Here is a 25,145-nt window from a genome sequence, read left to right as displayed (position 1 = left end):
AGCCTCTATATCGAAGGCGCGCTGGCTAGGATTAGTAGGATTCCGTGCCACCTCTTTGCTCAACATGTTCTCCGCGTATCAGCGGGAGTTTTCGAGCTTCTGACGAGGCCTGCTGTCCAGGATTCCGTGCCTCTTCGCTCAGCAGTTTTTCACCTTACCAACAAGCCTCTGTCGATACGCACGCTGGTTAGGATTCCGTGCCACCTCTTTGCTCAACATGTTCTCCGCGTATCAGCGGGAGTTTTTCAGCCTCTGTATCGAGGCGCGCTGGCTAGGATTAGTAGGATTCCGTGCCACCTCTTTCCTCAACATGTTCTCCGCGTATCGGCAGGAGTTTTCGAGCCTCTGACAAGACGCGCAGCGCGGCTAGGCACGTAGACGTGGTTCGTGCTAATCGTGCATTATATATGCCACATATTCTTCACCTACAATTTGTGGATGTAGTATATGTACAGACATGAATTGGAATGTCATTTCATCAACAATTTAACATCGCAAAATAAACGTGATATATTTATTCACAATTTGTGCACGTAGCACGGACCACGTCCACGTGCCTCGTGTCTCGTGCTACGATTTAATCGACAATGTTAAAGATAGACGTGGATAGTTTTTTTTTTTTTAAACGGGACGTGGGGCGCTATAGTGTCCGGGGGAGATCGCTGGTCCCACCCAAAAAGCCGGCTGGCCGCTCTCACACTTCTCTCTGACGCAATGTATGTATATATATATATATATATATATATCCGTGATGTTTTGTTCCATAGAGTCCTAAAATGATTTCTGAAAAATCAAAAATTAAAAAATAAAATATGCTTGTTGTGGAATACCAGAGTTTTTATGATCCTCGAAATATTTAATGTTTCATAAAATCACTTTTTATAGATGTTATATCTAACAATATAAATTACGCCCATAGACACCTTTTTTACATCTTTTTTCAAATGTATTTTACGCAAAGTGCAGAAGAGCATTTTAATCTAATCTTGTGCATACATACTATATGTATATGTATACGACATGTGCGATCAATTTGAATAAGTTTGTTTCTTAAATTAAGCAAATCGTCATGCATTTTGCAACGAGCATTTTGCCAAGCAATTTGTTGTACCAAGCAAATTAATTAGTTAACAAAAATTTGAGGGGGTTTAAGAAAATAACGCGGCTAAACTATTCATCAATTTATTTGTCTGCAAGTCAGCCACAAGGGAAAGACGCGCCGATCGATTTCATGATTCAACGAGGAGACAGATCTCAAAGTCGATTTTACATATGTATGAATCGGATAAGAGCTAAATAGTTTTATTGTTAGTTTCTAGAAATCCGCAGTTCCAGCTGCAGTGCACAGCGAACGCACTATCACGTTAATCGATTATGCCCCGAATGATTTGACAATCTCAATAAAAATGCGTAGGGCCGGGGTGGGGGGGATACAATTTATACATATATAACTTAAAATCCTGAACATTAAAAAAATGTATACTTCCATGAAATTATTCATTAAATAAGTCAAGAAGAGTACAGTTTTTTTATGATACTGCAGTTGCGATAAAAACAAAATCGGGAGAATGGAGTAATTTCATTGATGCCTTTACAGCGAAAAGAATTAGATCTAAACATTTTTTTCGATTTTGAGATTGCGTATGTTACAATTTTGAGTGACCTAAAATTCGTTTGGAACGTTTCCTCGTCTCTAATTTCTCCGAGGAATCGACAGGCCGATGTGATGGAACGTTCGCGTCGGCGTCGCATCTGATCGAACGTGCCTTTTAATCTCTAAACACTAGCCGTTATAAAAGGCAGATTCAGTTTTGATTTTTACACTCGGTCTGATCTGCCTTCGAGGACGATTCGCTTGCTGACAGCCCAAATGCGGATGCAGTCGCGGTCGCAGTCTATTAGAAAATCGGCTCTTCGCATCAAATTTCACACGATTGCTCTTCCGCGATTCGAGACGGAGGTATATATCGCTATTACGAATTTCCTTTCTTGAAATCTTTCCGATCGCTACTTATCTCGTATGTGTGGTAGAAGCGCGATGAATCCGCCGAGCTCGTTACTCTCGATCCGAACCCTCAAGCGCAATTTGTTTACGTTGTCAAATGATACTGATTTTACAAAGTTGATCGTCTCGCAAATCAAAGGCGCTCGTTCACTCAAATCTGTCTTAAATTCATATTTTTCAAAAATATATTCCGCATACGATCAATGCAATTTTCTCTTTCACATACGTTTGACATTAATAATTTAATAAACTACATAAGCCTTTGAATTATGTTACAAATTTATTCAAAAATATACGCAGAATATAAAACAAATGTACGATTATCCTTGTTATAATTTTGAACATCGCGGACATCGATCGAACCGAGAGTCCCGAATCGGCGTAGATACTAAACAACTGCAAGGAGAATTGGGCAATCGTCACACTCACATTTTAATCTTTATTGTAATAGACTGTACTGAATTTCATCACACACTTTTCTTTTTTTAACAAAAACTGTCGCGCGTACGAAGAGATCGATCCCTTCGGCGGCGCTTAATTTGCCATTCGTCCTTTCACGCTCTCTTCTCTCTCTCTCACTCTCTCCTTCGCTCACACACATAGCATTTGTTTTTGCTTTTCATCTTACTTTGTTCTTACGCACAACGAACCGCGTCGTAAGACGTATCATGCGCTAGTCGAGGCATATAACAAAATTCGATATAGACTACAACAATAATAACGTTTTTTTTTTTACTACACACTTCTTTCACACATACGCACTGTACTCTTCCAACACGCAGTCTCAAAACGCACACTTATTCCGCACATTGCCGTCTCTAAATATAGTTTGTAGATGTTATGTGGGATATTTGCGGTATTGGCGATTTTTACTATCGACGTGACAATTAATGTTTCATCCGGCACAGTCCATCACGAATGTCACGTTGTATCGCGATCGTTTCTCTCTCCTTTTCTCAGATTCAATATATTTATACAGTATCTTACAATCCCTTTCTCTCTCTCTCTCTCTCTTTGCCCCCCCCCCTCCCGCTCTTTTTCTCTTTCTCGTATTTTCTATATACAATTCAATTTTTTGACATTCTCTCTCTTTTTTTAAGATATTAGTAAGTGATAATTACCAGCGTCTATCTACACCGTAAACGATTTAATAGTTGATTTTTTTTCTCCTTAAACGCTACTGTGCTAATTAATTTTTTATTTATCATTTATATCACATTGTTCACATTATTCATTTAGCTTGAGTGCTCAGTGCTATACTATATCTTTAGTTTCCATCCGTCGTGAACATTCTGTCTCGACCCGTTTGGTTATCTTCGCTAAACGAAATTATTATTTACATGAGGCTATTACATCGCTTAAATAATTACCGACAGAGGTTTCAGTCGCGGCTAAAAACAGCTGATTGCGAAATATCGCAGAGAAGCGATATTTTCCAATCACATTTCTTTCTTTTTCTATCTTTCTTTCGGTTCTAGTCCCGCTCGTAGGTTTGTGTTTCTTTCATGTGGTGTATATGTGTTATACAGGGCATGTGGTATAATCATTTGCATCCGTTGCACGACTTGAGGTTTCGTCGAATAAAAGCGTCCGCGTCGAAAATATAATTCAACAAAACTTTGTTTCTGACTAGTACCTCAAACCGGATTTCTCGTTCGGTTTCTCGTCGTCTTTATTGCAAATTGAATTTTCCCATTGCATGCCAAACATTATAAGAAGCGCGTAATACGACAATGAACAATTAATTTTATCAAATACATTAATTTAATTGATTAACTTCTCCTCCCATTTCCATTAGAGACGCCAGCAGCATCGAGATTTAAATGAAAATTCAGGAGATTTGTGTATTTAGTATAACGACCTAAGATTTGAAAAAGAAAGGAAGTATTTATACACAGTAGATTAAGTAATATAAACAAATTGTGTGTAATCTATAGCTTGAAGAATTTTTCTTATATCGAGTTTTTACCGAGTTAGCATTTGTCTGCTCTAAACGTTGAACAATGTTTTGCCAATCAAAGTATATGATCTCTTGTAGCCCCTAAGGCACGCATTTACATCTTAATTCGAATCACTAATCATACTATTCGCGATTAAATAATTTAAGGGATGCAAAACAAGTTTTTACACAGATATGTGGAGGAATAGTACTAATATACACAAAAGTAGTAATAATATGCACAAACGAGGGCTAGTATCCGAGAGAGAGAGAGACCGTCAACAATCGTGCAGGAAACGTTACATTACGCGTTAAATTACATCGGAAAAATATTTCGTTGTATAAACATCATGCACTGAGAATATCAACTATCACGTGTCGTGATTTCTCGCGTGATAAATACGTATCTCAAGTGAATTCATTGTTCTGGTGGTCACTGTTGACGATCTCATCACTGGAATACCAAACAGAAGCATATATAATACGATTTTATGAACGAACGTACAAGGTATCGTTCGATAAATAAGATCAAAATTACATCAAAATTGAAATATTTATCATTCAATTTCCCACTCCATTAACGGCTTGCCATTATCACCTCGAAACTTTCTCACTCACAACTTTTAATTGTCCAATAAATCTCGTATAAAACTGAGAGGAATCAAAATCGATTTGAAATTATCATTTTCATAGATCATGTGTCATCCCCAATTTACATCAAAATTTGTTTTCAAAAAATCAGGAAAAAAAGTATAAGAACTTACAAATTAATTTTTCTACAAAGTCACCGTTAGCATTAAGATAATCTAGCATCTTCACAAGTTTAAATATTTACGATTCTCAAATGGACCGATAGAAGTGAAAAGTTTTACAGCATTCACTGTCCGGACCTACTATATGGATTTTTAATAAAAAGATTACCTAAAAAAAATTGTAAATGCTTCAATGCTTACGGTGACTATGTGAAAAAATAAACATTTATACGTAAATTTTATCGTATTTCTTCCTGACTTGTAAATAAATAGTTTGATGTAATTTTGATTTGTATCTTATTTATCGAACGATTTTCATATATAAAGAAAATAATGAAACATAGTTCAATCGTTTGATCAATGCGTGCAATCGTTCTAGCTTTTCAATTAGTTGTGAGCATTATCATTCTCTTCTACATATATATATATATATATATATATATATATATTCTCGAGGCATTCGGTTATTATGCAAGGATCGCGTTACAGAAATGAATGTATAAAAGCACGGAACGTTACAATGCACACGTATTCACAATGAAACAGATCACAATGATGATGATGACGACTTAAAATATATGTTAAATATTTCTAAATTTTCCCATGTAACAAAATCTGAGCATAAAGAAATTAATATGTTCGTAGCGCGTTGCAATTATGCGTTCGTGAAAAGCGTGATAGCTATTTGTATAATACGCATATATAAACATATAATAAATATATAGGAATAAATACTTAATATGTATTATTACAAACCTACTAATAATGTTGTCAGTTTCTAAATAACTTCCAGTTTATTATCGCTTTAACAAGATTTAATACATCTTGTGATTGGATAGTCGAAATTAAACAGACAGACCTCCATATAGAGTTCAATCCGTTCTAATTACACAGCCGTTTTTAAAAAAATCAATTTCAAGAAATACGATTTGACAAAAACTCATTTTCGATTTGCCAATCTCCGCTCATTAAATAATTAAATCCTTTTCCTTAATTTAACATTGTTCTAAGTGTATCGTCATTGTCATTTCTTGTGTTACTTCTTCAATTAGCTATGATGAAACTTGTCAATTTATGGATCTCACAAAACAGAGTCAAGCAATTTAAAAGTTATGCAAAAAGTAAAATTTGTTTTATTGCAAGTCAATGCTTTCTTTCGTTTCGTTTATGGAAAAAGTATTTAGAACTCTCTCTTATAAAGTAACATAAAACACTTAAGAAAAAAATCCTTGTCAGAATAAGCACAATGAAAGAATTCCCGATCGAGAATATGACGAACAATGATCCGAATAGCAACATAAGACCAGTAGTCAAGCCAATTTAACAGTCTTAAAAGCATTAATTTCATCAAACATGCTAACATGAAAGTTTTCTTGACACTCGGGCTATTGTCATAAATTAATTGTTTGAACTTTATATTTAATTTACGTGATAAACTATCCCCCTTAATAAAATCAAGGTATCGTATGCGATAATGGATCGCATGTGTTGAGCAAGGACTTTTTCTCACATTTTCTCAGTCAATTTATCCTTCGGAAGAGCTCCTATCTCGAATGTTAATTCTTATATGACACAAATGACGTTTCAAAATGCAAGACCACTGATATTAGAAATAGCACAATAAAGACAAAAATTTATCTCGCGTAAGATTCTTTCGTTTACTGTCTGTCGTAAAAATTTTCAAATTTAAATCGCTCATATTTTCGCAAATTCATCATTAATATAGCTAAGCGATTCCAACAAATAACAAAAAATAGATTATTTATTTTAGATAAATGTAGAGATTTACTCGTAACATCAGCAAACCGTATTTTGATATATTCCAGCGCAATCAGATTAATTTTGCCTTTCCTTGATTTTGTCAGACAGTCGAATTCGAGGTCGAAGAAGGTTGTGTATTGGAAGCTGTCGCCACCGTCGTTGAGGACGCTGTCGACGTTGACGGTGAGCTCACCACGACTACCGGTTTCACTAAAGTCGTGGTGTTAAGATACTGAGCGTTTACGAGCGGCATTTGTCCTACAGACTTGAGGATCGGGGTAGTAATCATCTTCCCCGCAAGACTCGATGGTGCTAAAATGTGAGCGGTCACCTGACTACCTTGAGACACGACGGTCATCGGCGTGACGATCGGAGTCAGGCCGGAGAGAGGCGCGTGCTGACTGACGAGGTGAGCTATACTCTCTGTGGACGGAGAGTTCTGCATCATTGTCGAGGCTGGTTTGCCTGCAGCGGTTTGAAGTGACACTCCATGACTTAAAGTTAATCCTGCAATCACAAAATACCGAACGCATCAAGTTTTTTGTCGTATCGTATCGCAGCATGCGACAATGCTCGTAATAACGGAACAAACATTCCGAATGCAAATAATAGCCGTGAAACTAACAAAACAAAAATTGTATTGTAATACACACCATTTGCCGGAAGTATGTTCAGTTCCGCGCCACCGGGAAGTCTTGCCAATTCCGAGCCATTACCGCCGACGAGCGTTACGCCACCGACCATCTTATGCGTGTTCTGTGCGTCTCCCGCTCTTATTCTTGTCTGAGCATCTACAACGACGAAAAATTTTCATTCAAGAAATCTAAACTAACTTGCTTATATCCTGTCTATGTCTCGCGAAAATTCTAGAATAAAAATCACCAAATCACCTATTGGACTATATCACCTTTCAGTTATAAGAAAAGTATCATGCGCGCGTGGATTCTCATGATATTAGGTTAGGTTTAATAATATAACCTATATTATTAAATCTGTCTATAAAAGTGTATACTCACTTGATACATTCAATGCCGGTGAATGCGTGGCAAGGACCAAAGATCGACCCTCGTTCCCCGAGTGCACGAAAGTGACCGGTCGAACGTCATTCGCAGATGATTGCACGGCCAGGGCCAGCGGCCTGTCGTTGTTGGATAGATTTGAGTGCACGAATGTCACTCTGTTATCGTTGGCATTGGACGAGTGAACGACCAGCGCCACGGGCCTTGGCTCGTTTCCAGTATTTGATTGCACAGCGATCAGCGGTCTGGACTGATCCGAAGAGTTCTGCACCGCCAGTGTCAGAGGTCTGGATTCATTGTTGCCAGTGGTGTGGGTGACCAAGAGCTGCCGCGTATCGCCCGGTATTACTCTGAGTCCCGGCCCAATGTGCTGCAAGGCTGGCACGATGGTCGCAAGGCCCTGACTCGTGTTCAACATCTGGGCGTTGATCGGCAGGTGAAGCTGATGCTGATGCGGTTGCTGCACTATACTGGCGGTGGACGACGTAGTGACTTTCTCCTGAAACGAAAATGCCATCCTGTCTACTCTTTTGCATGTTAATCTTTAACGCTTTCAATGCTAATAAATCTATATATATTTGGCTATATGAATTTTCATACGCGCGTTCGACGAATCCAGGCCAAATAAAGAGCTCAACAAACACGAAGGAGCAAATTTGTTTCGATTAGCATAGATAGTGTTAGGAATAACCAAATTTACATGGCAAATACAATAAAGTAATGAAGGCATGTCACGTATTTTCAAAGCCATTTCCAGTAACAATCTGTAAACGGCTCTGCAAATGCGTGGTGATTTGCTCTGGCACCAATTTATTGCAAAATCACAATATTTATGATCTCACCTTGGATATGGTGCGGAAATAATTTCGTCATTTCATTTAAGAGAGAACATACCTGTGCTGGAGTAGAAATGCTGGGTGCAGGTGCCGTTCCAGCAGTCGAACTCACAGGTGGACTCTCCCTGGAACTTCGTGCAAGATTCAGGTCTTGCGTCTGACAAACAACACCCGCGGTCGCGGCTTGATTATGAATGTTGGAAGTAGTGCTAGTGGACTGTAATGCTTGCGGGGAACTGGCCGTTGTCACGCTGTTTACACTGCTCGTGCTGCTATACCTCGTGCCACCCCGTGGTAGTCCAGTAACATCAACCTCCGTATTTTCTGAAACTAGTTAAAGAGATTTTTATCAGAAAAAAATAAATTTGTTTATTCTTACTTGTAAAAATAAACTTTCTTTCTCTCGAAATAAAAAAAAATTGCGTCTACAATATAGAGAAATTCTCTTCTCAAACAAAAATCAATAAAAAATCAAACGGAAATGAAAATTTAAAAGAGAGAGAGAGAGAGAGAAAAGCATTTAAAAATATTGAACAAATATTATAGATAAAATCATGAAATTTTTTCCAAAATAAAATTCCATACATTTTTTATTTAATCGTTTTTAAACTTCAGACAAAAGAGAATTGAATCTAAATCTGCTTGCAAAATAAAGAAGTTTTACTTGTAAAAAAATCTTTTCATTATAAGATAAAGAGCAATCTCTTTGACATAATAAAACTTTTCATCTAGTTTTTAATATTATAAATATTATATATCTCACCATTTTTAGCAGTTGCATCCGTCCCGGGGTTCTGTTCCAGTAAAAGAGAATTAATGTCGATGTGATCCCAAGTTGCATTGAGATCTTTCTTCAATGCCACTAATCTCTGTTGATTCGCGATTTTTTCTCTCGCGAGTTTCTCCATCTCATGTTCGTAATCTCGTTCTTTTTTTCGCAGTGCCTGCGGTGTACAAAAAGAAACATTTTGTATTAAAATTTTTTTCTCTTACATTGCTTTTTACATAATAAATGTAATTTTTTTTCTTCCCTTCAATATATATCAGAATAGCATATTTATTAAACTATTAAAATTATTTATCGAAAAAATCGAAAATATTTGCAATATTCTCAGTATTACAGTAGTTATTTGTCGGAAAAACATGTTTTTTTTTCGCGTGAAAAATTGATTCCTTATTCTTAATTGTGCCATCAATCAATAAGATAATGGATCAATAGTCTTATATTTTCGAAACCAAAGTATTTCCGAAACAAATATTTGCTTTAAAGTTTTAGATTTGTTTGTTGGAATTTTGATTGTTGCTCTTGTCGCTTTTGGTGTCCTAGCGAAATGTAATTAAGCCGTGCTTAATAGGTAGTTGACAGCATTAGACGATAAAAGTCCGGAGAGCAGCGCGCGCTGTACGTGCTATGCGGTGTGACATCGATGGCCGTGCGGTCACGTGGAGTCGATATAGGTAATCCCTCTCGTAAAAAAATGCAACGCGCATTATAGAGATGGTACGTGATATACGTGAGAGAGAAGGGAGGGAGCGATCGGAGCAGAAATCTACAGTACGAGGAGGGGATGGGATGGATACCGAGAGCGGAAGGACTAAGGAAAGAAACAGCGCAAGACGGAGGGGAGGATTTTTTCCTCACGTCGTTTCTAATTGGCAATTGTTCGTAGGATCATAGCTTATCGTGCAGCTTTATGATGACGGCAAAATGGAATAGAAAAAAAAAATGGAACATGCTATCATTTTACGTAACAGACTAAAATTTACCTGTATGTATTTGTTCGCTGCATGGAGAATAGAAAGATTAGAAGACTTTTTTTCATCTTGCGATGGTAGCTGCCTCTTTAAAAGCTCAAAACATTCCTTCAGATGCGCCCTCCGATTCTTCTCTAGCTTATTGTGAACTTCTCTGGTACCAGATCGAATTACACACGTTCTGTAACGAGAAAATATAAATGATAAAACAATATACAAATGGAAATAAATGAATAAGAGAAATATTTCTCTGTCTTCTCATTCTTAAATTTCTGATTTTATAGCAGCAATTTTGCGATACTTTTCTACGTGCTCTATACGATGCGATCGCGTAACGCCACGCCACGCGTTATCGCCATGCGATGCAACGCGCCGAGCGACGCGTCGTGCACGTGCCATTCACCCTGGACACGTGCAAAGCGTAAATAGGTATAGCCGCCTGTAACGTCGGCGACGGCGTCGCTCGTGCTTCGGAGAGGAGCGGAGAGGAGAGAAGTGGAGAGAAGATGAGGCGAGAACGCGCGAAGCAACAGGCTGACGTATCGACTCGCGATGGAATGTGTCGGTGTCGCCGCGTAAGTATGTGTCCATCGTAGACAGAGACATTATCGCGTCTATTTTAGAATTCGAATGTAACAGTATTGATAAGGCATAATGCAACAAACGAGTAAATTAATGAAGTCTTTTCCCGATTTAATCCATGATCCATTTCTTAATTCTTAACGCAATTCTTACAATTAATTTGATATTGCAAAACTAGAGTTTAGTTTGTGATACAATTAAATACAGAAAATTCAGGCGCCGCAAAATCACTTAAATGTTGTCACGGAAAATAATCTGGGTTTACAATATTTCTAAGAACGACGCGAAAATAACGTAAAGAAAAATTGAAAAATTAGACAAGCTTACCCAGTTCGATGCTTCTTATTGTCGTGGCTCGTTTCGACGTCGACAACGAGGTTTCCCACACTTTGCTGAGATTGATTCGGATTGTGATTCTCCATATAATGATTATGTGTGCTATGATGATCACTATGATGGTGATGCTGCTGATCATGTTGCTGCTGTTGCTGCTGCTGATGTTGTTGCTGTTGCGGCTGCTGTTGCGGCTGCTGCTGCTGCTGCTGCTGCTGCTGCTGCTGCTGCTGCTGTGGCTGTTGAGAATGATGATGAGGATTGTGATGATGCGACATGGAATGGAGCGCAGTCAGCTGAACAGAGTTTGATCCGGTTGACGGCGTGACTCGCGTGCTAGAGACCATAGAGGTACCTCGGAAATGAGTCGAAAGATTTATTCTGCTGTTCTCCAATGGTTCTTCTTCTGTAACATCATAAGAATCACTTTATGGAAGGACATTGAAAGACAACTAAAGAAGTCTTAAGTTTGTACTTTTAAGAAATAAATTTTAACAACAGATTTTTATCAATCTTAGAAGATTTCCATTAGTTTGTAATACATAATCTTTATTATTTTAAAAGTTTATGTTTCATACAAGATTTAAAAAGGAGCTTTTAATAATTCTAAAATAAAAAAAAAATATATATTTTTTTATTTTAGAATATACATGTGTATACTTATGAAATACCAGGATATTTTATTAGAAATAATAAAAAAGAGTAGTCAAATTTTATGTATTATATTAATCTAAATCGTCGAGGGTTGCGCATCATCGTTCAAAAAGTTAGGACGAAACGGTACTATCGAAACCAAAATTGCGGAGACTTTATCATCCCGAAACTTTCATTTTGGATATAGACACATTCACGAAGGCAGTACGATTCCTGACATTCCACAGAAGCAGACGACAAAGCTCCCGGCTTGCCATTCTATTCTATACTCGAGCTTGAATGGCCGCGCTTTCGCCTAAGATTAGCACATATTCTCTGGAGTGGCGATTGGCTTCGAACGAATCCTTTCTGTTATATAAATATCGGAATATGAAAAAATGTATCAATAATTCACTTGATCAAGTTTGCAATTTAATACTAGATATTATTTTATTTATATGTATAATAATTATTATATGTAAAAAGATGAAAATTTAAAAATTGACTAATGATATTCTCTTATAACATTGTGATATAAATGATCACCACAGGTATACGAATAGCGTGCTATTTAGCGCTGAAATGGAGAAACATATTTCGCAAATAATGCCTGTAGAATATCTACGTGTAGAATATTTACGCGAGAATGGCTCACATCGTTAAGAATATCGTGCGAATCTTTGAATGGCGATTTACGCGCCTGGACGAGAGAAGATAACAAATTCGCGAATGGCCGCAACGTCTCGCTACCGGCATGAAGAGCAGTTTCCTCTCTCTCTCTCTCCATCCTCCAGCAGCTTCGCTCTATCCACCGTCGCGGTCGGCACGATAAATTAGCGCAGCACGTGTACGCACATGCAGCTAACTCATTCATGTGCGAATCGACTTGGCAACCGCCGTCCCGTCGCATAGCTCGCGTCTCTTCCTAAATCTATTCCTAACGCTCAAAGACGTGCAGCGTGTGCGTATATCCGCGAGAGAGGACGACAACAAGAGACCGAGAAACTGACGACGGCATTGCGTACACGCGATATCATTGCCTTCCGAAATTAACCGCGGATGGTTAATTTCTACAAACGTAGCGCACGCATCTGTGTCGATTTAATGTCAATTCACAGTCGAGAGAGCTCAAAGAGAGTACTTATCGAATAATTTATTAGACTAACATTTCAGATATTATGAAAAACTTTTTTTTTGTTTGTAATTTCGAAACTGTTGACACTTTGATATTTCAGCTAAAAGATATTTCAAATTTATCAGACGTGGCATTAAGAGTCGAATTATGATATTCCATATATACAATCTAAATGTTATCAGTAACATTGTATTGAAGTGTGAATCTAACAAATCATGCTGTAAATCAAGGATATTCCTTGATTATGAATTGACACGAAATCTTTTTACGTCGCGAGTTACGGAGAGCATCTCTTCTATTTACAAATCAACCTTCTAGATAAAAAAAAATGCATAAAACGCCATCAGTCATTAGCGAGTCCAAAGCTACTAGTTTTCTAGTTTGCAGTAATAAATTTCGCACTTGGCATATTTGCATGTTCGCTCACATGCGAGCGGAACCACGGCGTGATTTTCCTTTCAAATGATATGCCAATCGGTTCAACGGGATTTTTTTCGCGAGCACACGAATGTCAGTAGTTTATTCGGCGTGAGGAATGTATAATGTATGTTACAGGATAACACACCGCATCTGCGTAAAGTCGCGCGGGGCTACTTGAAAAGTATTATTATCGTCGCGCAAAGTATTATTATCTTATGTGTTTGAAGGTGCACATACCCTTGCACATTTCTAAATTCCGCGTTTGAACGGAAAACCTTACAGTTATAGAAATTTGTTAAGCAACTTGAAAACTTTTTTTTTTTTTTTTTAAAGAAGTAATGAACGAAAAATATTATTTTATTATATTAAAATTATATAAAAATGTCATAGACTAACACAAAAATCTGTTGTGTTCTGCTGATAAATTTGCACGTGAAACTTGCCGAATGTGATTCTACTTAAAAATTCCACAATTTTGTTACATATCTCTACTACAATGTTCAATTTAAGTATGCAACTCCAGCATACAACAAAAATTACATTATATTCTACTTGGTTGCAACATATTATGTTAATGTGACGATACAAATATGCCGTGTAAAATAAGAGGACGGGAATGACTGTCAATTCTGCATTACGCATATATCAGATTATGCGGATATTATCAATCACATCAGTTGTCCGAGATACTGAATTAACATGCACTAATCAATAGTTAATCACACAGCGTTCTCTCGTGAATGTAGAAATAGATCGGGAATGGGATTTTTTTCAAACTGTCGATAATCCTAAAATGAGATATTCGCAAGTCATTTCGACGGATTTCTGGACAATTGGCAAAACTTTTATTTCATCAGGAAAAATTCCATTCGTGGGAGCAACGTTCGAGAACGAACGTCATTTGCGCTGACGTAACATATGATTTCCTCGTGAGAATGACCGCGTCGGTTAGAACGTCCTTCAGAAAACCGCTCCGTTCTCCTTTTCCTTCCATTTTAATGAGAAAGAAATCCGTATGCACTTTAATCATCTGCATGTGTTCACGGATATAATCCGTGCGTTTAATTTAAATAATCGGTACAGTAGCACATTGATTATCAATTAAATGAAATTTATTACTGCGAAGAGTGTATATAAACTTTTTTAGATTTTGTACGAATTTATTATACAGGAATTATAAAATCGAATTGCATCTAAATGTAATTCCTATATATTGTGTTCCTCTCCATTTTTGAGATTATATTTTTTCTTTCACATAGTAAGCAATATTTAAACGAATTGATTCTCCTGTTTTCTTTATCACGCATTCTTTATTTTGTTCGGTCTGAATCGATTGTCTGAGAATTTGCCCGTTCAGTAAATCAACAACATTAAACATTATCAAATCTTTTGCAATGTCTTAGATTTAACATGTTTGCGGATCGAAGGGAGGATACAGTGAGAAGAAAGAGAACAGAGATACACGAGAAAAGAGAAATGTAGTAGCCGTCATTCTGCATTTGGCAATAAATACTCGTAAATAACAAATCATTTTTGTAGCATATCATGTTTATCACATTATATACGTTAGATGAGACTATTCACTAATCGCATTATACAAAATATCGTATTTTATTTGCAAGTGTTGGCACAAGCGTGCTGCATCTATGAATATCGAGCTGAGATGAACAATTTTTTCCTTCCTTTTTCCTTTGTTTTGCCAACTTGGGTTTTTTTTTCTTAAAAATCGACAATCGTTACTGCCTACTGGCGTATAACATAATATTTACATTCCTCGCATTTTCTACGCTTTGCATATCTCATTTCTCGCACGCTCAACTTGATAGTCGTGAGGTATAGGCGTTATTTGACTTGGAAATACTCTACGAACTATAAATAGTCCGATTTCCATATCTTGTATCCGCAGACATACTTCAAATTCATGGCCCTTGACGATTCTCATCGAAATCACGCCGGCGAATTCGCGTCGTTTTTAGAAAATGCATGCATTGCAAAGTAGTAATAAAACAAGCGAAACTCTCTCAACTCAAAGTAAGATTAAGGATTGCGAAAGTGATATTCATCTGGAATGTAGCCTTGTATATCGATAGTTAGCAAGGAGAATAAAAAATCAAATCAGTCAATTCGAAGAAACAACGATGGAAGCTGCGACAGCAACTTATCCGTGTGAGATCGGCAAGAAATCGGATCTACAAGCGGAAAGCACAATAATGAGATGTTAATCAAAGCCGTGGCCGTTTTTGAAACGATACATTGAAATCGTCGATGATCCATATAATAATCCTTCTAAATGATGTAATTCGTAAAGGCATATTTTCAAAAGCATTACAAATCTATTGGCGACATAAATCTAATTTGAAAAAATTTAAAATATAGGCTGTTTCTAAGCAATATTTTCTTCAAAAGATATATTTTTCTCTTGAATTAATTTGCTTTAATTCAAAAAAGAAAATTAGTGGTAGATCGGTGCAACCATCTAAACAAACGACATTTTGCTTGGAACAGTTCCTTTAAGATTCATGCGATGCAATTTTCACGAATAACAATATAACTTTTCAACGCGAGCACATAGAAGCGTCTGACATTTGCCTGTGAGATGAAACCCGAGAAGTCACTCTCCCATCTTTCCGTCTCGATAAAATTGAAGACAGTTTGCCGCATAGTTGCAGACACCTTCTGCCACGTTCTCCGCGCGAATACGCGTTTCACTGCCAGCTCCGACCGAAATATTCGCACAATCCGCGAAAATATATCGTCGACATGCTCGTCCATTCGCTCGCTCGACGCGTGATTTTGTGTAGCTCGCGTGGAATATCTCATTTAAAACAGTATGAAAATGCATGCCAATACTCTCTGCTGTTTACTTCGCCAGTGCGAGTGTCGAAGATAATTATAAGCACTGCGTACAGGAGATAAAAACATCCGTGTAGTTAAATACCATTACAAAAAGTAACAGCTTTTTTTTATATATAAACTTGAATTTATGAACAAGTTTTTCTTTCTTCTACTTTTGCGATGTTTTAAAAAATCTCGAAAAATTTCGATATTTTTTTATCATATTCTTTTCATATTAAGGAGTAACACAATTTATCTCTAAATGCGATCTAAGAAAATGTGTTCACTAGTAATAATAGATGAATAAAGATACAAATTTTGACATTTTCCAATAATTCAATAGCAAATATATGATTTGGATGAATGACTATTACGCTAGCATGATTAAATATCGCATACAAGCAAAAATATCTGTCGTGGACAAATGGGTTGCGACACTTTTTTTTTATAGGTTTTGTAACGCACTAATATTTTGCAAATGCGAACTACGATTGGTGTACTGTCTCTATACTAAAGATAGTACATCAATCGTGGTTCACTTTTGCAAAATATTAGTTATCTATAAAATATTATACATATTAAATATATATTAGAAACCTATAAAAAAAGTGTCGCAACCTATTTGTCTATGACTGTACATGCATCTTATCTATATAGGCTTGCTTCGACTTTTCCGAGGTAGGAATGCTAAAAAAAAAACAGCGACAGACGATATATGACAGCGATTAAAGTTTGCCTGTATCATATATATAAACTTTTCGGAACAATAAAATATGCTATTAAATGCTGTGATAAAAGTTTTAACATTGACCGCGCAAAGAGTTTTTAGATAGTAGAATCACGACGGGAATCGGTCACTCGTCAAAAGATAAAATTTCAGTAGAGCGCCATTTATCCGAATCTTGTTTGCGAAACGATTCAAAATCGAGAGTCAACAGAATAAATCTTTGGTGTGATCTGATTTCGAGATCCCATTTCATCCTTGAAACGGTAGTCGCCCCAGCATCAATATAACTTTGATTTTAAAGTTATTCCTAACTGTGACGAAAAATGTTCGAACAGTTAAGACTGATCATATATGATAAACAGAATATTTTGGATAAATTACATATTTAAATAAAACATTCAAATCATTTATAATCGATCTATGTATTATATAAGTCAATAATTAACTCTTTTTACTGCGGAAACTTTCTACGCAAAAAGTGAAATCACTCGGCAAAAGCCCAACTCTATGGTCGCAACTTCTTCGTAACAGTAATGAAAAAATTAATATCATCTGTTAGATGAATTATTAATTTTCGATTGAATCAAAGATTTGACTGTTTGATATTTTGGACATTTAAGAAAAATTGAGCAAAAAATAATATTCATCGCATAAACGGATAGTAATTAAATTCTTATTATTTTATGCGTGAAATAAAGTCAAACACACGCACAATTTGATTTGTTTGAATATACCTGTTGCAACAATTCAAACAATTAACATTTATAATGCTCAATTCATTTCAAAAATTCAGAGCATAAATTTTATCATTTAAATTTCTAATGGCAAAATGTGAAGAGCTGAGGGAGAGAGGTACGAACGTGTGAGTGACATTTGAATAAGATAGGTATATTTCAGGCCGCACGCGAAAAGGACCTCACCAAGCAGGTAGTGCCGTATCCATTTTTTCTTCGGCGGGGGTGGCGTCCAATCGCTACTGTGTCGCGGCGGCTGCAGCGGTTCACTGCCGTTGACAATGTCGATTATACCGACGACCCGCGTCGGCGCCAGCGAGGCTGGATTATTCGCGTCTCTCAGTCCGCTTAGATTGTTGTTCGTTTCGGCGACGTCGACGACGGCGTTTAGGTTCGCGCGCGATTGCATTACCGGCGACGTAATACCATCTGGCAACAGGAGTACACCCATCTTCGCGTGCGACCGAAACTTCTGTTTAAGCTGCTCTTCGTTTAAGCTTTCACTCCGGGGAAAATCGATCGACCGGACGCTATATCCGCCTCTTCGTCGCTATCGCAAATATCGACGTCGTCATCGATGTCGTCATCAATGTCGTCGTCGTCGTCCTCAAATCGTTCGATTTTGCGACAACCGATAATACTGTCACTGTTCCACGCCGCGTAAGTCTGTCCAGGATGTGGACGAGAAGGCCGCGCGGAGAAACTGTCACGGAAATGCGAAATGTACGACGTGGAGAGAGGTTCGACGGCGTCGCGGTGCCGCCACGGTGGTGACGGTTACGGTTACTGTTACGACGGCGACCGCGATAGAGAAGGGAGGATACGACGAGGGCTAACAACAGCAAAGTCTTTGGCGCGTTAGGAAAAATCCAAACTTTCGAAACCCGTTCGCCGCGGAATTGCGAATCCGCTCGAGCGAGGGTCGCACTGCTGCTCATCCACCTCATTCCTTAGAGATGATCCTCGAGAGAACATCTTTTAACGTGAATTTTCTGATAAAAATTACTGCACCCATGTCGAGGTCGATCATTACGTCATTCATACATTTTACACGTTTACGTTGTTCTAAACGAAACGGAATCCGAAAAACGGTTTGCAATTTGCGGAAGAAGATAGCAGCGAGAATGAAACAATTGATAGCAAAAAAAAACACACTAGTCAATCTCGCACTTTATGTCACTCGTGACTCTACAAATTGCAATTGGCAATACATGCCATGGACTTATACGTAAGTCTTTTTTCGTTGATCGCGATACGCCTGCACCTCCACGAACGCCAGTCAGCTGTTCTCGACTCCGTTCCGGGTTCGGCGATCGCGACCAGTCGATCTGCGACGATCGAGTAAAACTCGTACCGCGTGAGTCGCGGGCACCGACTGAAATCTAAACTTGTGTGCCGCCGCCTCCAGCCCGAGAGGATGACGTTCTCTTGCCTCCCTTCTCGCCAGACAGCGGTGGTGGCAGTAGCGGCGGCGGCGGCGACAACTCCCCTCCTATCCCTTCCGCGAGCAGTGACATCCCCGTCTTCGCGAGAATTGTGCCTTCAGTTACCACTCGGCACGATCATTCTATCCTTATCGCGCGAAGGATTTCTTCCGTAACGACATGACACGTTGGCACTCGAGATAACTCCGAACCCGTCGCGCACGTTTTATCTGGGGCACTGCAGCGATCTCCAGTGCCGGATTTATCTACGGGCATGTGTCTCCACGACCAATTTCCAACATACTGTGCTCTCTCCTTAGTAATAAAGATTTTTTTCCAAAACAAAAATTCTGATACATACAAATCTGCTTTATATCGCGATATGTTTCATTTTATATTTTCAAATTATTAATGTCTTTTATCGCTTTTAATTTAACGACGCATGATCGAATGATTAATAACTATATGAGATACTACTCACCATCGATGATCAGCATTTTCTCTTCACAGAAGAGATCGTCTGACTCTGTGCGTTCTCTTTTGCATTTGGCACCTGAGAACACAAAAATCGTTTGTCATCATATATGTGTGTTATATTTCATCAATGAATATAAAAGAATTAAAAAATTACAAAATATTGTCCGCAAAATATTAAAATACTGTGACCACGAGTAAGCTTATTAAGTTAAGCCTGATGGAGACATAAAACAAGATAAGGATAGCTTTTCATTTCGAGTCAAATTTTTGTGCTTTAAATAAAATTATTTTTCTATTTTCCCTTGCGACGATAAGAACATCAATACACGCACAAGCGTAGGGGGCGCATCTTCTCGCACGTACTTCGATTGTATCTCGTTACTCTATCTATCTCAGATTTTCGCGAGAGCATTTACATCGTAAAGGTGACTGGTGAATCCACAGGTCGATAAGGTATGAAAAATTGAAAGAAGTGCGTCTCCACGTGCTAGATTGGAGGATAGGTGAGGAGAATCCCCTAGAAAGGTCCGGATAACACGACGGGGTGGGAGTTGGAATCAAGTGGTAGGGGACCGCACGCCGCACGAGCGTGAAACAGGCACGAGGGTGGGAGAGACAATCAAACTTGCCGAAGCAGCTCTGTCTCGCTTCAATTCACTTGCCCGCCACCCCTCTACAGTCGCGAAAGAACCGGCAACATTGTAGATTGATCAGAACGCCACGCGGCCGTCGCAAAAGGTGGGGATTTAGCCGGGGACGACGCGCAAGCGTATTCCAGCGGCCGATTTGTCCGCGTGTTCGCCGGTCGTTGCTGCACATTTTATACTTTCCTTCTATCACTCACAGTCTCAAAATACATAACACACATACATGATAGAAAATTCATTGTTACAAAATAAAATTTTCCAAGTTGCTACCACGTCAGCCATATATCTTGTGTAGAAATAAAATTGATTTTATCATTAATATTTATTTTGCCGCGATATACAATATAATAATTATTCTATTGATTCTTTTGAAATAAATGCATTCTTCTTTTTTTCACAATTATAACAAACTAAATTTATCTATCGCAACCTAGTCTGATTCTAAACCTGTGTCATATCCCTAATCTGACCCCTGATGTGTAAAATTATCGTTTGTACAAATCACATGTGTGATAATGAATTAAAAAATTTAGAAATCCGTAGAGGGATTTAATTGCATATTTTTCATTAGACAAATAAATGGAACGAACTGAGGGTGACGTCGAAAATTGTATAATTTCTCTCTCATAGAGACAGTGATTGCATATATAGAGCGGCGTAAAATATGGGGAAAAAATCGCATTACAACGTTATAAAGTGGAATTGCATCCTTCAACCGTGTGCACGATAGATGGTCTTAAATGGTCGTTTAACACACGTTGCCTGTTACATCAGGTATAATCACGCATCGTCGTGCCGGCGCAGCACGCGCATCAGGATAACAGACCGGATGAGCGAAGATAGAGAGCGAATTATGGCGTTTAAACCATTACGATCCGCATTACGACCAAAGTTGCATGCGCGAGGACACTCACTAAACTTTTCCATTCCGAAGGAGAAGGAGAATCTTACTAATCAAATTGTGTGTATACATAATTCGTAGAATAGGAATATGTAGTTTGTAAAATTCGCCCATTACATTTTATTTGTTAACTATTTAATACAAATAATCCCTCCCAATGTCTATATTATTGAAAAAATTAAAGAAATAGATGAAGAGAGAAAGAAAACATAACAGCTGCGTACACGAGTAGATGGCGCGCTCATGAATGAAGCGCGAGTGGCCACCGCACCGTAGTTTCAGAGTCAGTGACCGGATCGTCTCCTCCCCTCCTTCCTTTCCTCGTGTAGCGACTGAACACGCGCGCGATACCCAGGTTTACCACCACCATTACCATCACTACCACTACCCGCGTACCCGCTGTCCTCCACCATTGCATCGCCGCGTTACCTCTACGGTCACCATCGGTTCTCTCCTCTCCCGCCCGTCTGAGTTTCGCGCCGCTTTACCGCTGCACCTTTCCCTCCCTACCCCGTGACGATTCGACCTCGTCGGGATACCTACAGCACTTCTCCATCCCCCCCTCCCCCTATCAGAGTCGCCCGACTTCCGCCACCCTCCGAGATCTTTCCCTTCCTCGCCGCTCATAACTCCACTCCGCCCTCTTTCTCCTTCTCTTTTTGTCTCACTCTGCATGCAAGTGGTCAAATGCGCACGTATACATGCGTTGATTCCGCCACAAGTTAAAAAAAAAAAAAAAAGATACGAAGTGCACGGCGACTCACAAGTCGAATCCTTTGCGCTTCTTCGCGCTATGCCCTTCCCCGTCCTCCTCCGTCATCCAACGTGCAAACCTAAAGCCTACTCTCCCCTCTCACATATCTCGTTTTCTTTGTCTCCCCTCGTAACCCCTGTAAACACTCACCTTTATCCGCGATGCACTTTCGCGCGCATTACGAGAAAGGGAAAATTCCATCGTCCTCAGTGCTCTCGGGGGAGAAGTGTAATAAGCTCGACTTGCTGGCAACTGCGTTTTGTAACGCGGCAATGTAATAGTTAGAATGGCAAAATGCGTGTCGCATGATATTACTCGCGATTATCATTACAGCCATTATAAGATAATAAAAATGACGTTTCTCTTGTTTTAAAATCGTTTCGCATATTTTTCAAGAAATCTTCAAATTATCACAAAGTTTGGACAATTTCCGAGAAGTTTAAAGAGAAAGAAGGTAGGAGGGGAAGAGAGAAAGAGAGAGAAAGCGACGATTTAATCGCGCGTGTTTCATATAGATAGTTTTTCTCACGAGAATTTGTCTCGCAGAAATGGCAGCTAATTAAATCAGCGTAGAAGAACCTAATGACAACCAAAGGGACACGATTCAATTAGATCTTTGTTCGCACTCAGGTATAATCAACAAATGACTGATCAGTAGGCTGTATCTTGGGGGTAAAGTTAGTACCAATCGCACAAAAATAACAACCTTTTTTTGTACAGCTTCATTTTGAGACAATAGAATAAAAGTTAGGGAACACCTCCAGGTAGAGCTAATGCAAGGCCAAGGTAGATTGGCTCTCGTTCCAAAAGACGTTCCACCTGACATGCCGGATTCGTTACTTTCTCTTTATGTCACGGTTGAGAAACACTGCCACGAGGTAAATCATACCTAATTTGGAGGCGGTGAACGCGTGGTCATCGCACGCAACTGCGCGTGCCAGTGCTTCTCACTCAAAACAGACGTGATTGTCAACGCATGTTATTGCTTTCATCAAGTTTATGTACGAGATATATAGAAAGAGAGAGAAAGAGAGGGAGGGGGGGGGGGTGATGTATCTATTATCTAGAGAGATCTCTAATAAAACCGCCTTCGCCAATTGCAATAAAAAACTATAACTAAATTTGGAGCAAAAACATCTTTCAAAAATTGATTGAATGATACGTGCGAAAAGTTTATCGTTTCAAAGAAAATGACTCGTGTCTGTTATCCCGGAAATTCATAATTTTATCATTCAGAAAAAGATTATAGGTGTAGATAATACTTTTCAAAAGATGACAAATTTCGTAGTTATACAATTCCTACTATCGATGTCATCGATTTCTCTATCTAATCTAAAAGAGAAGCAAGGGCAGATAGAGAGAGCGCGTTATCTTCCACATTGCAACTCTTATTCACAGATTTGATAAAAGGGTAAGCACGAATGCTTAGCGCTAACGCAACTTTGTTCGAGACTTTGTTTACGTTACTTTTCAAGTCTCTCTGTCCTATCATCGAGGAAAGATAAAGATAACATCTTACAGACACAATAAATGTGCATTTTACACAATCGCTAGTTTTGGCATGATGAATTTTATCGCATATTGACTCAATCGATATTTTTGCATCTCTAAAAGAGAACGTATTGTTATCAGCAGATTACTCACACATCCACGAATCTACTGTCACAGCACAGAAAAATACGTAAGCAATTGTTGCGCTTGATAATGCAATGGCGCAGCGAAAACGCGTACATTTATTCGTTATCTACGTTTGCAAGAAAAGATAGAACAGTTAAGAGAGACCGCGTATGTGCTCGTGGGCAAATTTAATGTTTACGTAGTGACAGCCACGTCACGGGAGTCATTCATAAAAAAAAAACCTCTCATTTTCGAGAACGGAATTCGTATTTAAATAAAATGACAAAAAATACAATTTTCAATTTTGATAATACTAGAGTAACATTTTAAATTCTAAAATGATGGCAAAAAAAAATTAAATTATGAAGAAATGTTTTCTGAGAAATTTTCATGAAATTAAGTATTATTTGTACATGAACAAATAACACATGGCAATCAATGTATTAATTAAGCAGCTTTACCCAAAATGATTTTACGATTGTAACTGCAACGCAAGGCAACGCCATTGCATCTCATCGTAATAAGGCATCGTAAAAGGTCGCCGGAGAAGCGGCGCGTGGTACTCACCACGTGGCTCGCTCGAGGTATAAGTGTGATTGGAGTGGGTCGGCGCAGGCGCAAACGTATGCTGGTCGCAGGAGGAGGAGGAGGACGAGGTGCTCGCCAGGCGCTCCCGCTTCTTCTCTTCCTGTTCGACATAGTAGGCCGCTTGCAGTAACGTTTCCAAGCTCATCCTGCGGCCGGTTAGCTGCTCTATCTCGACAGGCGTAGAAGGAAGGGGAACGCGCTGCTGATGATGGCGGCGATGCTGATGCTGCTGCTGCTGCTGTTGCTGCTGTTCCGCCAAATCTCTGTATTCGCGAACACTCGCCGAATGATCGTTCTGACTCCGCCGCATCGAACCGCCGGCGTCGCGGCAGCCACAGACACCGACGCCGCAGCCGCAGCCGCCGTTGGTTCCGGACGCCGGCGATGAATCGGCAGGAGCAAGAGCAAGTCGCGAGCCCGACTCCCGGCAGTCCCGGTCCCCTGCCCTCGCCCCCCCTCCTTCGCTGCTGCCGCTGCTGCCCGCCGCGTATGACGAACTGCGGAAAGAAAACGAGTCGTTAATAAACATGCATTACTTATACATGTATATGTCTTATATCGGACAGTATCAGATGAAAGTAATCATTTTTTTTTCAATGATATTTAAAAGCCTTCTCTATGAAGTATAATCTATTAAATTCAGTTCAGTCGGAGCAGTCGGAGCGTGATAACTCTTCGGAGCGAGGTAGCGAATAACATAGGAGAGAAAGAGATTACCGTCATGTAGCTGTCACTTTGACGCCAGAAGAGGAAAATAAATAGGAGAGGCGCGATTTACTTGAAACTTTTGTTTAGAGCTCGCCGAATTGGATAGCGTTATCGGGCTTATCTAGAGAGTGTCGTGGACATCGCGGACACGGCTCACACACGACCGGTGTGTCTACGACGTACACGTCACGTGACGTACACGCGTGACGTAACGCAGTCGCGCGGGAAGCCTTTCCATTCCCCACCCCCGGCCACCCACTCACGCTGCTCTTGCAACAGCGCATCAGACGGAGCGCGCCGCGCAGGCGCGTCGCGGATCTTTTTCCTGCAGCGCAGAACGACAGCACGTAGCCCAAGCTCGCGCTGGAACCGAGAAATCCGAGAATCAAGCAGACTGCTCGAAAAGGCGAGGATGTTCCGAGATGGCTGCATTCGCGAAATCGACATAGATTGGACGCTTGAAAGATCGTTTTTCAAGCGCATCGATTTCCAATAAATTACCAAAATATTATGCGAAGCATATAATCTCGAATGTAATACCTGTTTCTTTCTCTTACCCCAAA

At 39.2% G+C, this 25,145-nt stretch overlaps 1 protein-coding gene and 1 long non-coding RNA gene across 4 annotated transcripts; one reads left to right on the top strand and one right to left on the bottom strand.

Annotated features, from left to right (window-relative positions):
• The first annotated feature begins 418 nt into the window (after positions 1–418).
• On the top strand, positions 419–6,809 carry LOC105455160. Its single transcript, XR_975086.1, has 3 exons — positions 419–716; positions 6,562–6,640; positions 6,722–6,809. It is a non-coding gene; the product is annotated as an uncharacterized LOC105455160 (long non-coding RNA).
• LOC105455161 (putative mediator of RNA polymerase II transcription subunit 26) lies at positions 5,472–24,184 on the bottom strand. 3 transcript variants are annotated; one of them, XM_011698260.1, is made up of 9 exons: positions 23,854–24,184; positions 19,372–19,443; positions 10,977–11,388; positions 10,080–10,248; positions 9,076–9,256; positions 8,371–8,642; positions 7,474–7,975; positions 7,111–7,248; positions 5,472–6,964 (listed from the first exon to the last, which is right to left on the bottom strand). In XM_011698260.1, the coding sequence occupies exons 1-9, from the start codon at positions 24,182–24,184 to the stop codon at positions 6,558–6,560; spliced, it is 2,484 nt and encodes an 827-aa protein (XP_011696562.1). In that variant the 3' UTR covers positions 5,472–6,557. The 3 variants fall into 3 exon arrangements, with proteins under 3 accessions (XP_011696562.1, XP_011696565.1, XP_011696564.1); XM_011698263.1 differs by lacking the exon at positions 23,854–24,184 and adding an exon at positions 19,700–19,765; XM_011698262.1 differs by lacking the exons at positions 19,372–19,443; positions 23,854–24,184 and adding an exon at positions 17,653–18,421.
• Positions 24,185–25,145: the final 961 nt, after the last annotated feature.

This window comes from Wasmannia auropunctata, unplaced genomic scaffold, assembly GCF_000956235.1.
Source record: "Wasmannia auropunctata unplaced genomic scaffold, wasmannia.A_1.0 LD335921.1, whole genome shotgun sequence".
Lineage (NCBI taxonomy): Eukaryota > Metazoa > Arthropoda > Insecta > Hymenoptera > Formicidae > Wasmannia > Wasmannia auropunctata.
Note: the sequence above shows the minus strand (reverse complement) of the source record. Positions and strands in the feature narration are given on the sequence as shown.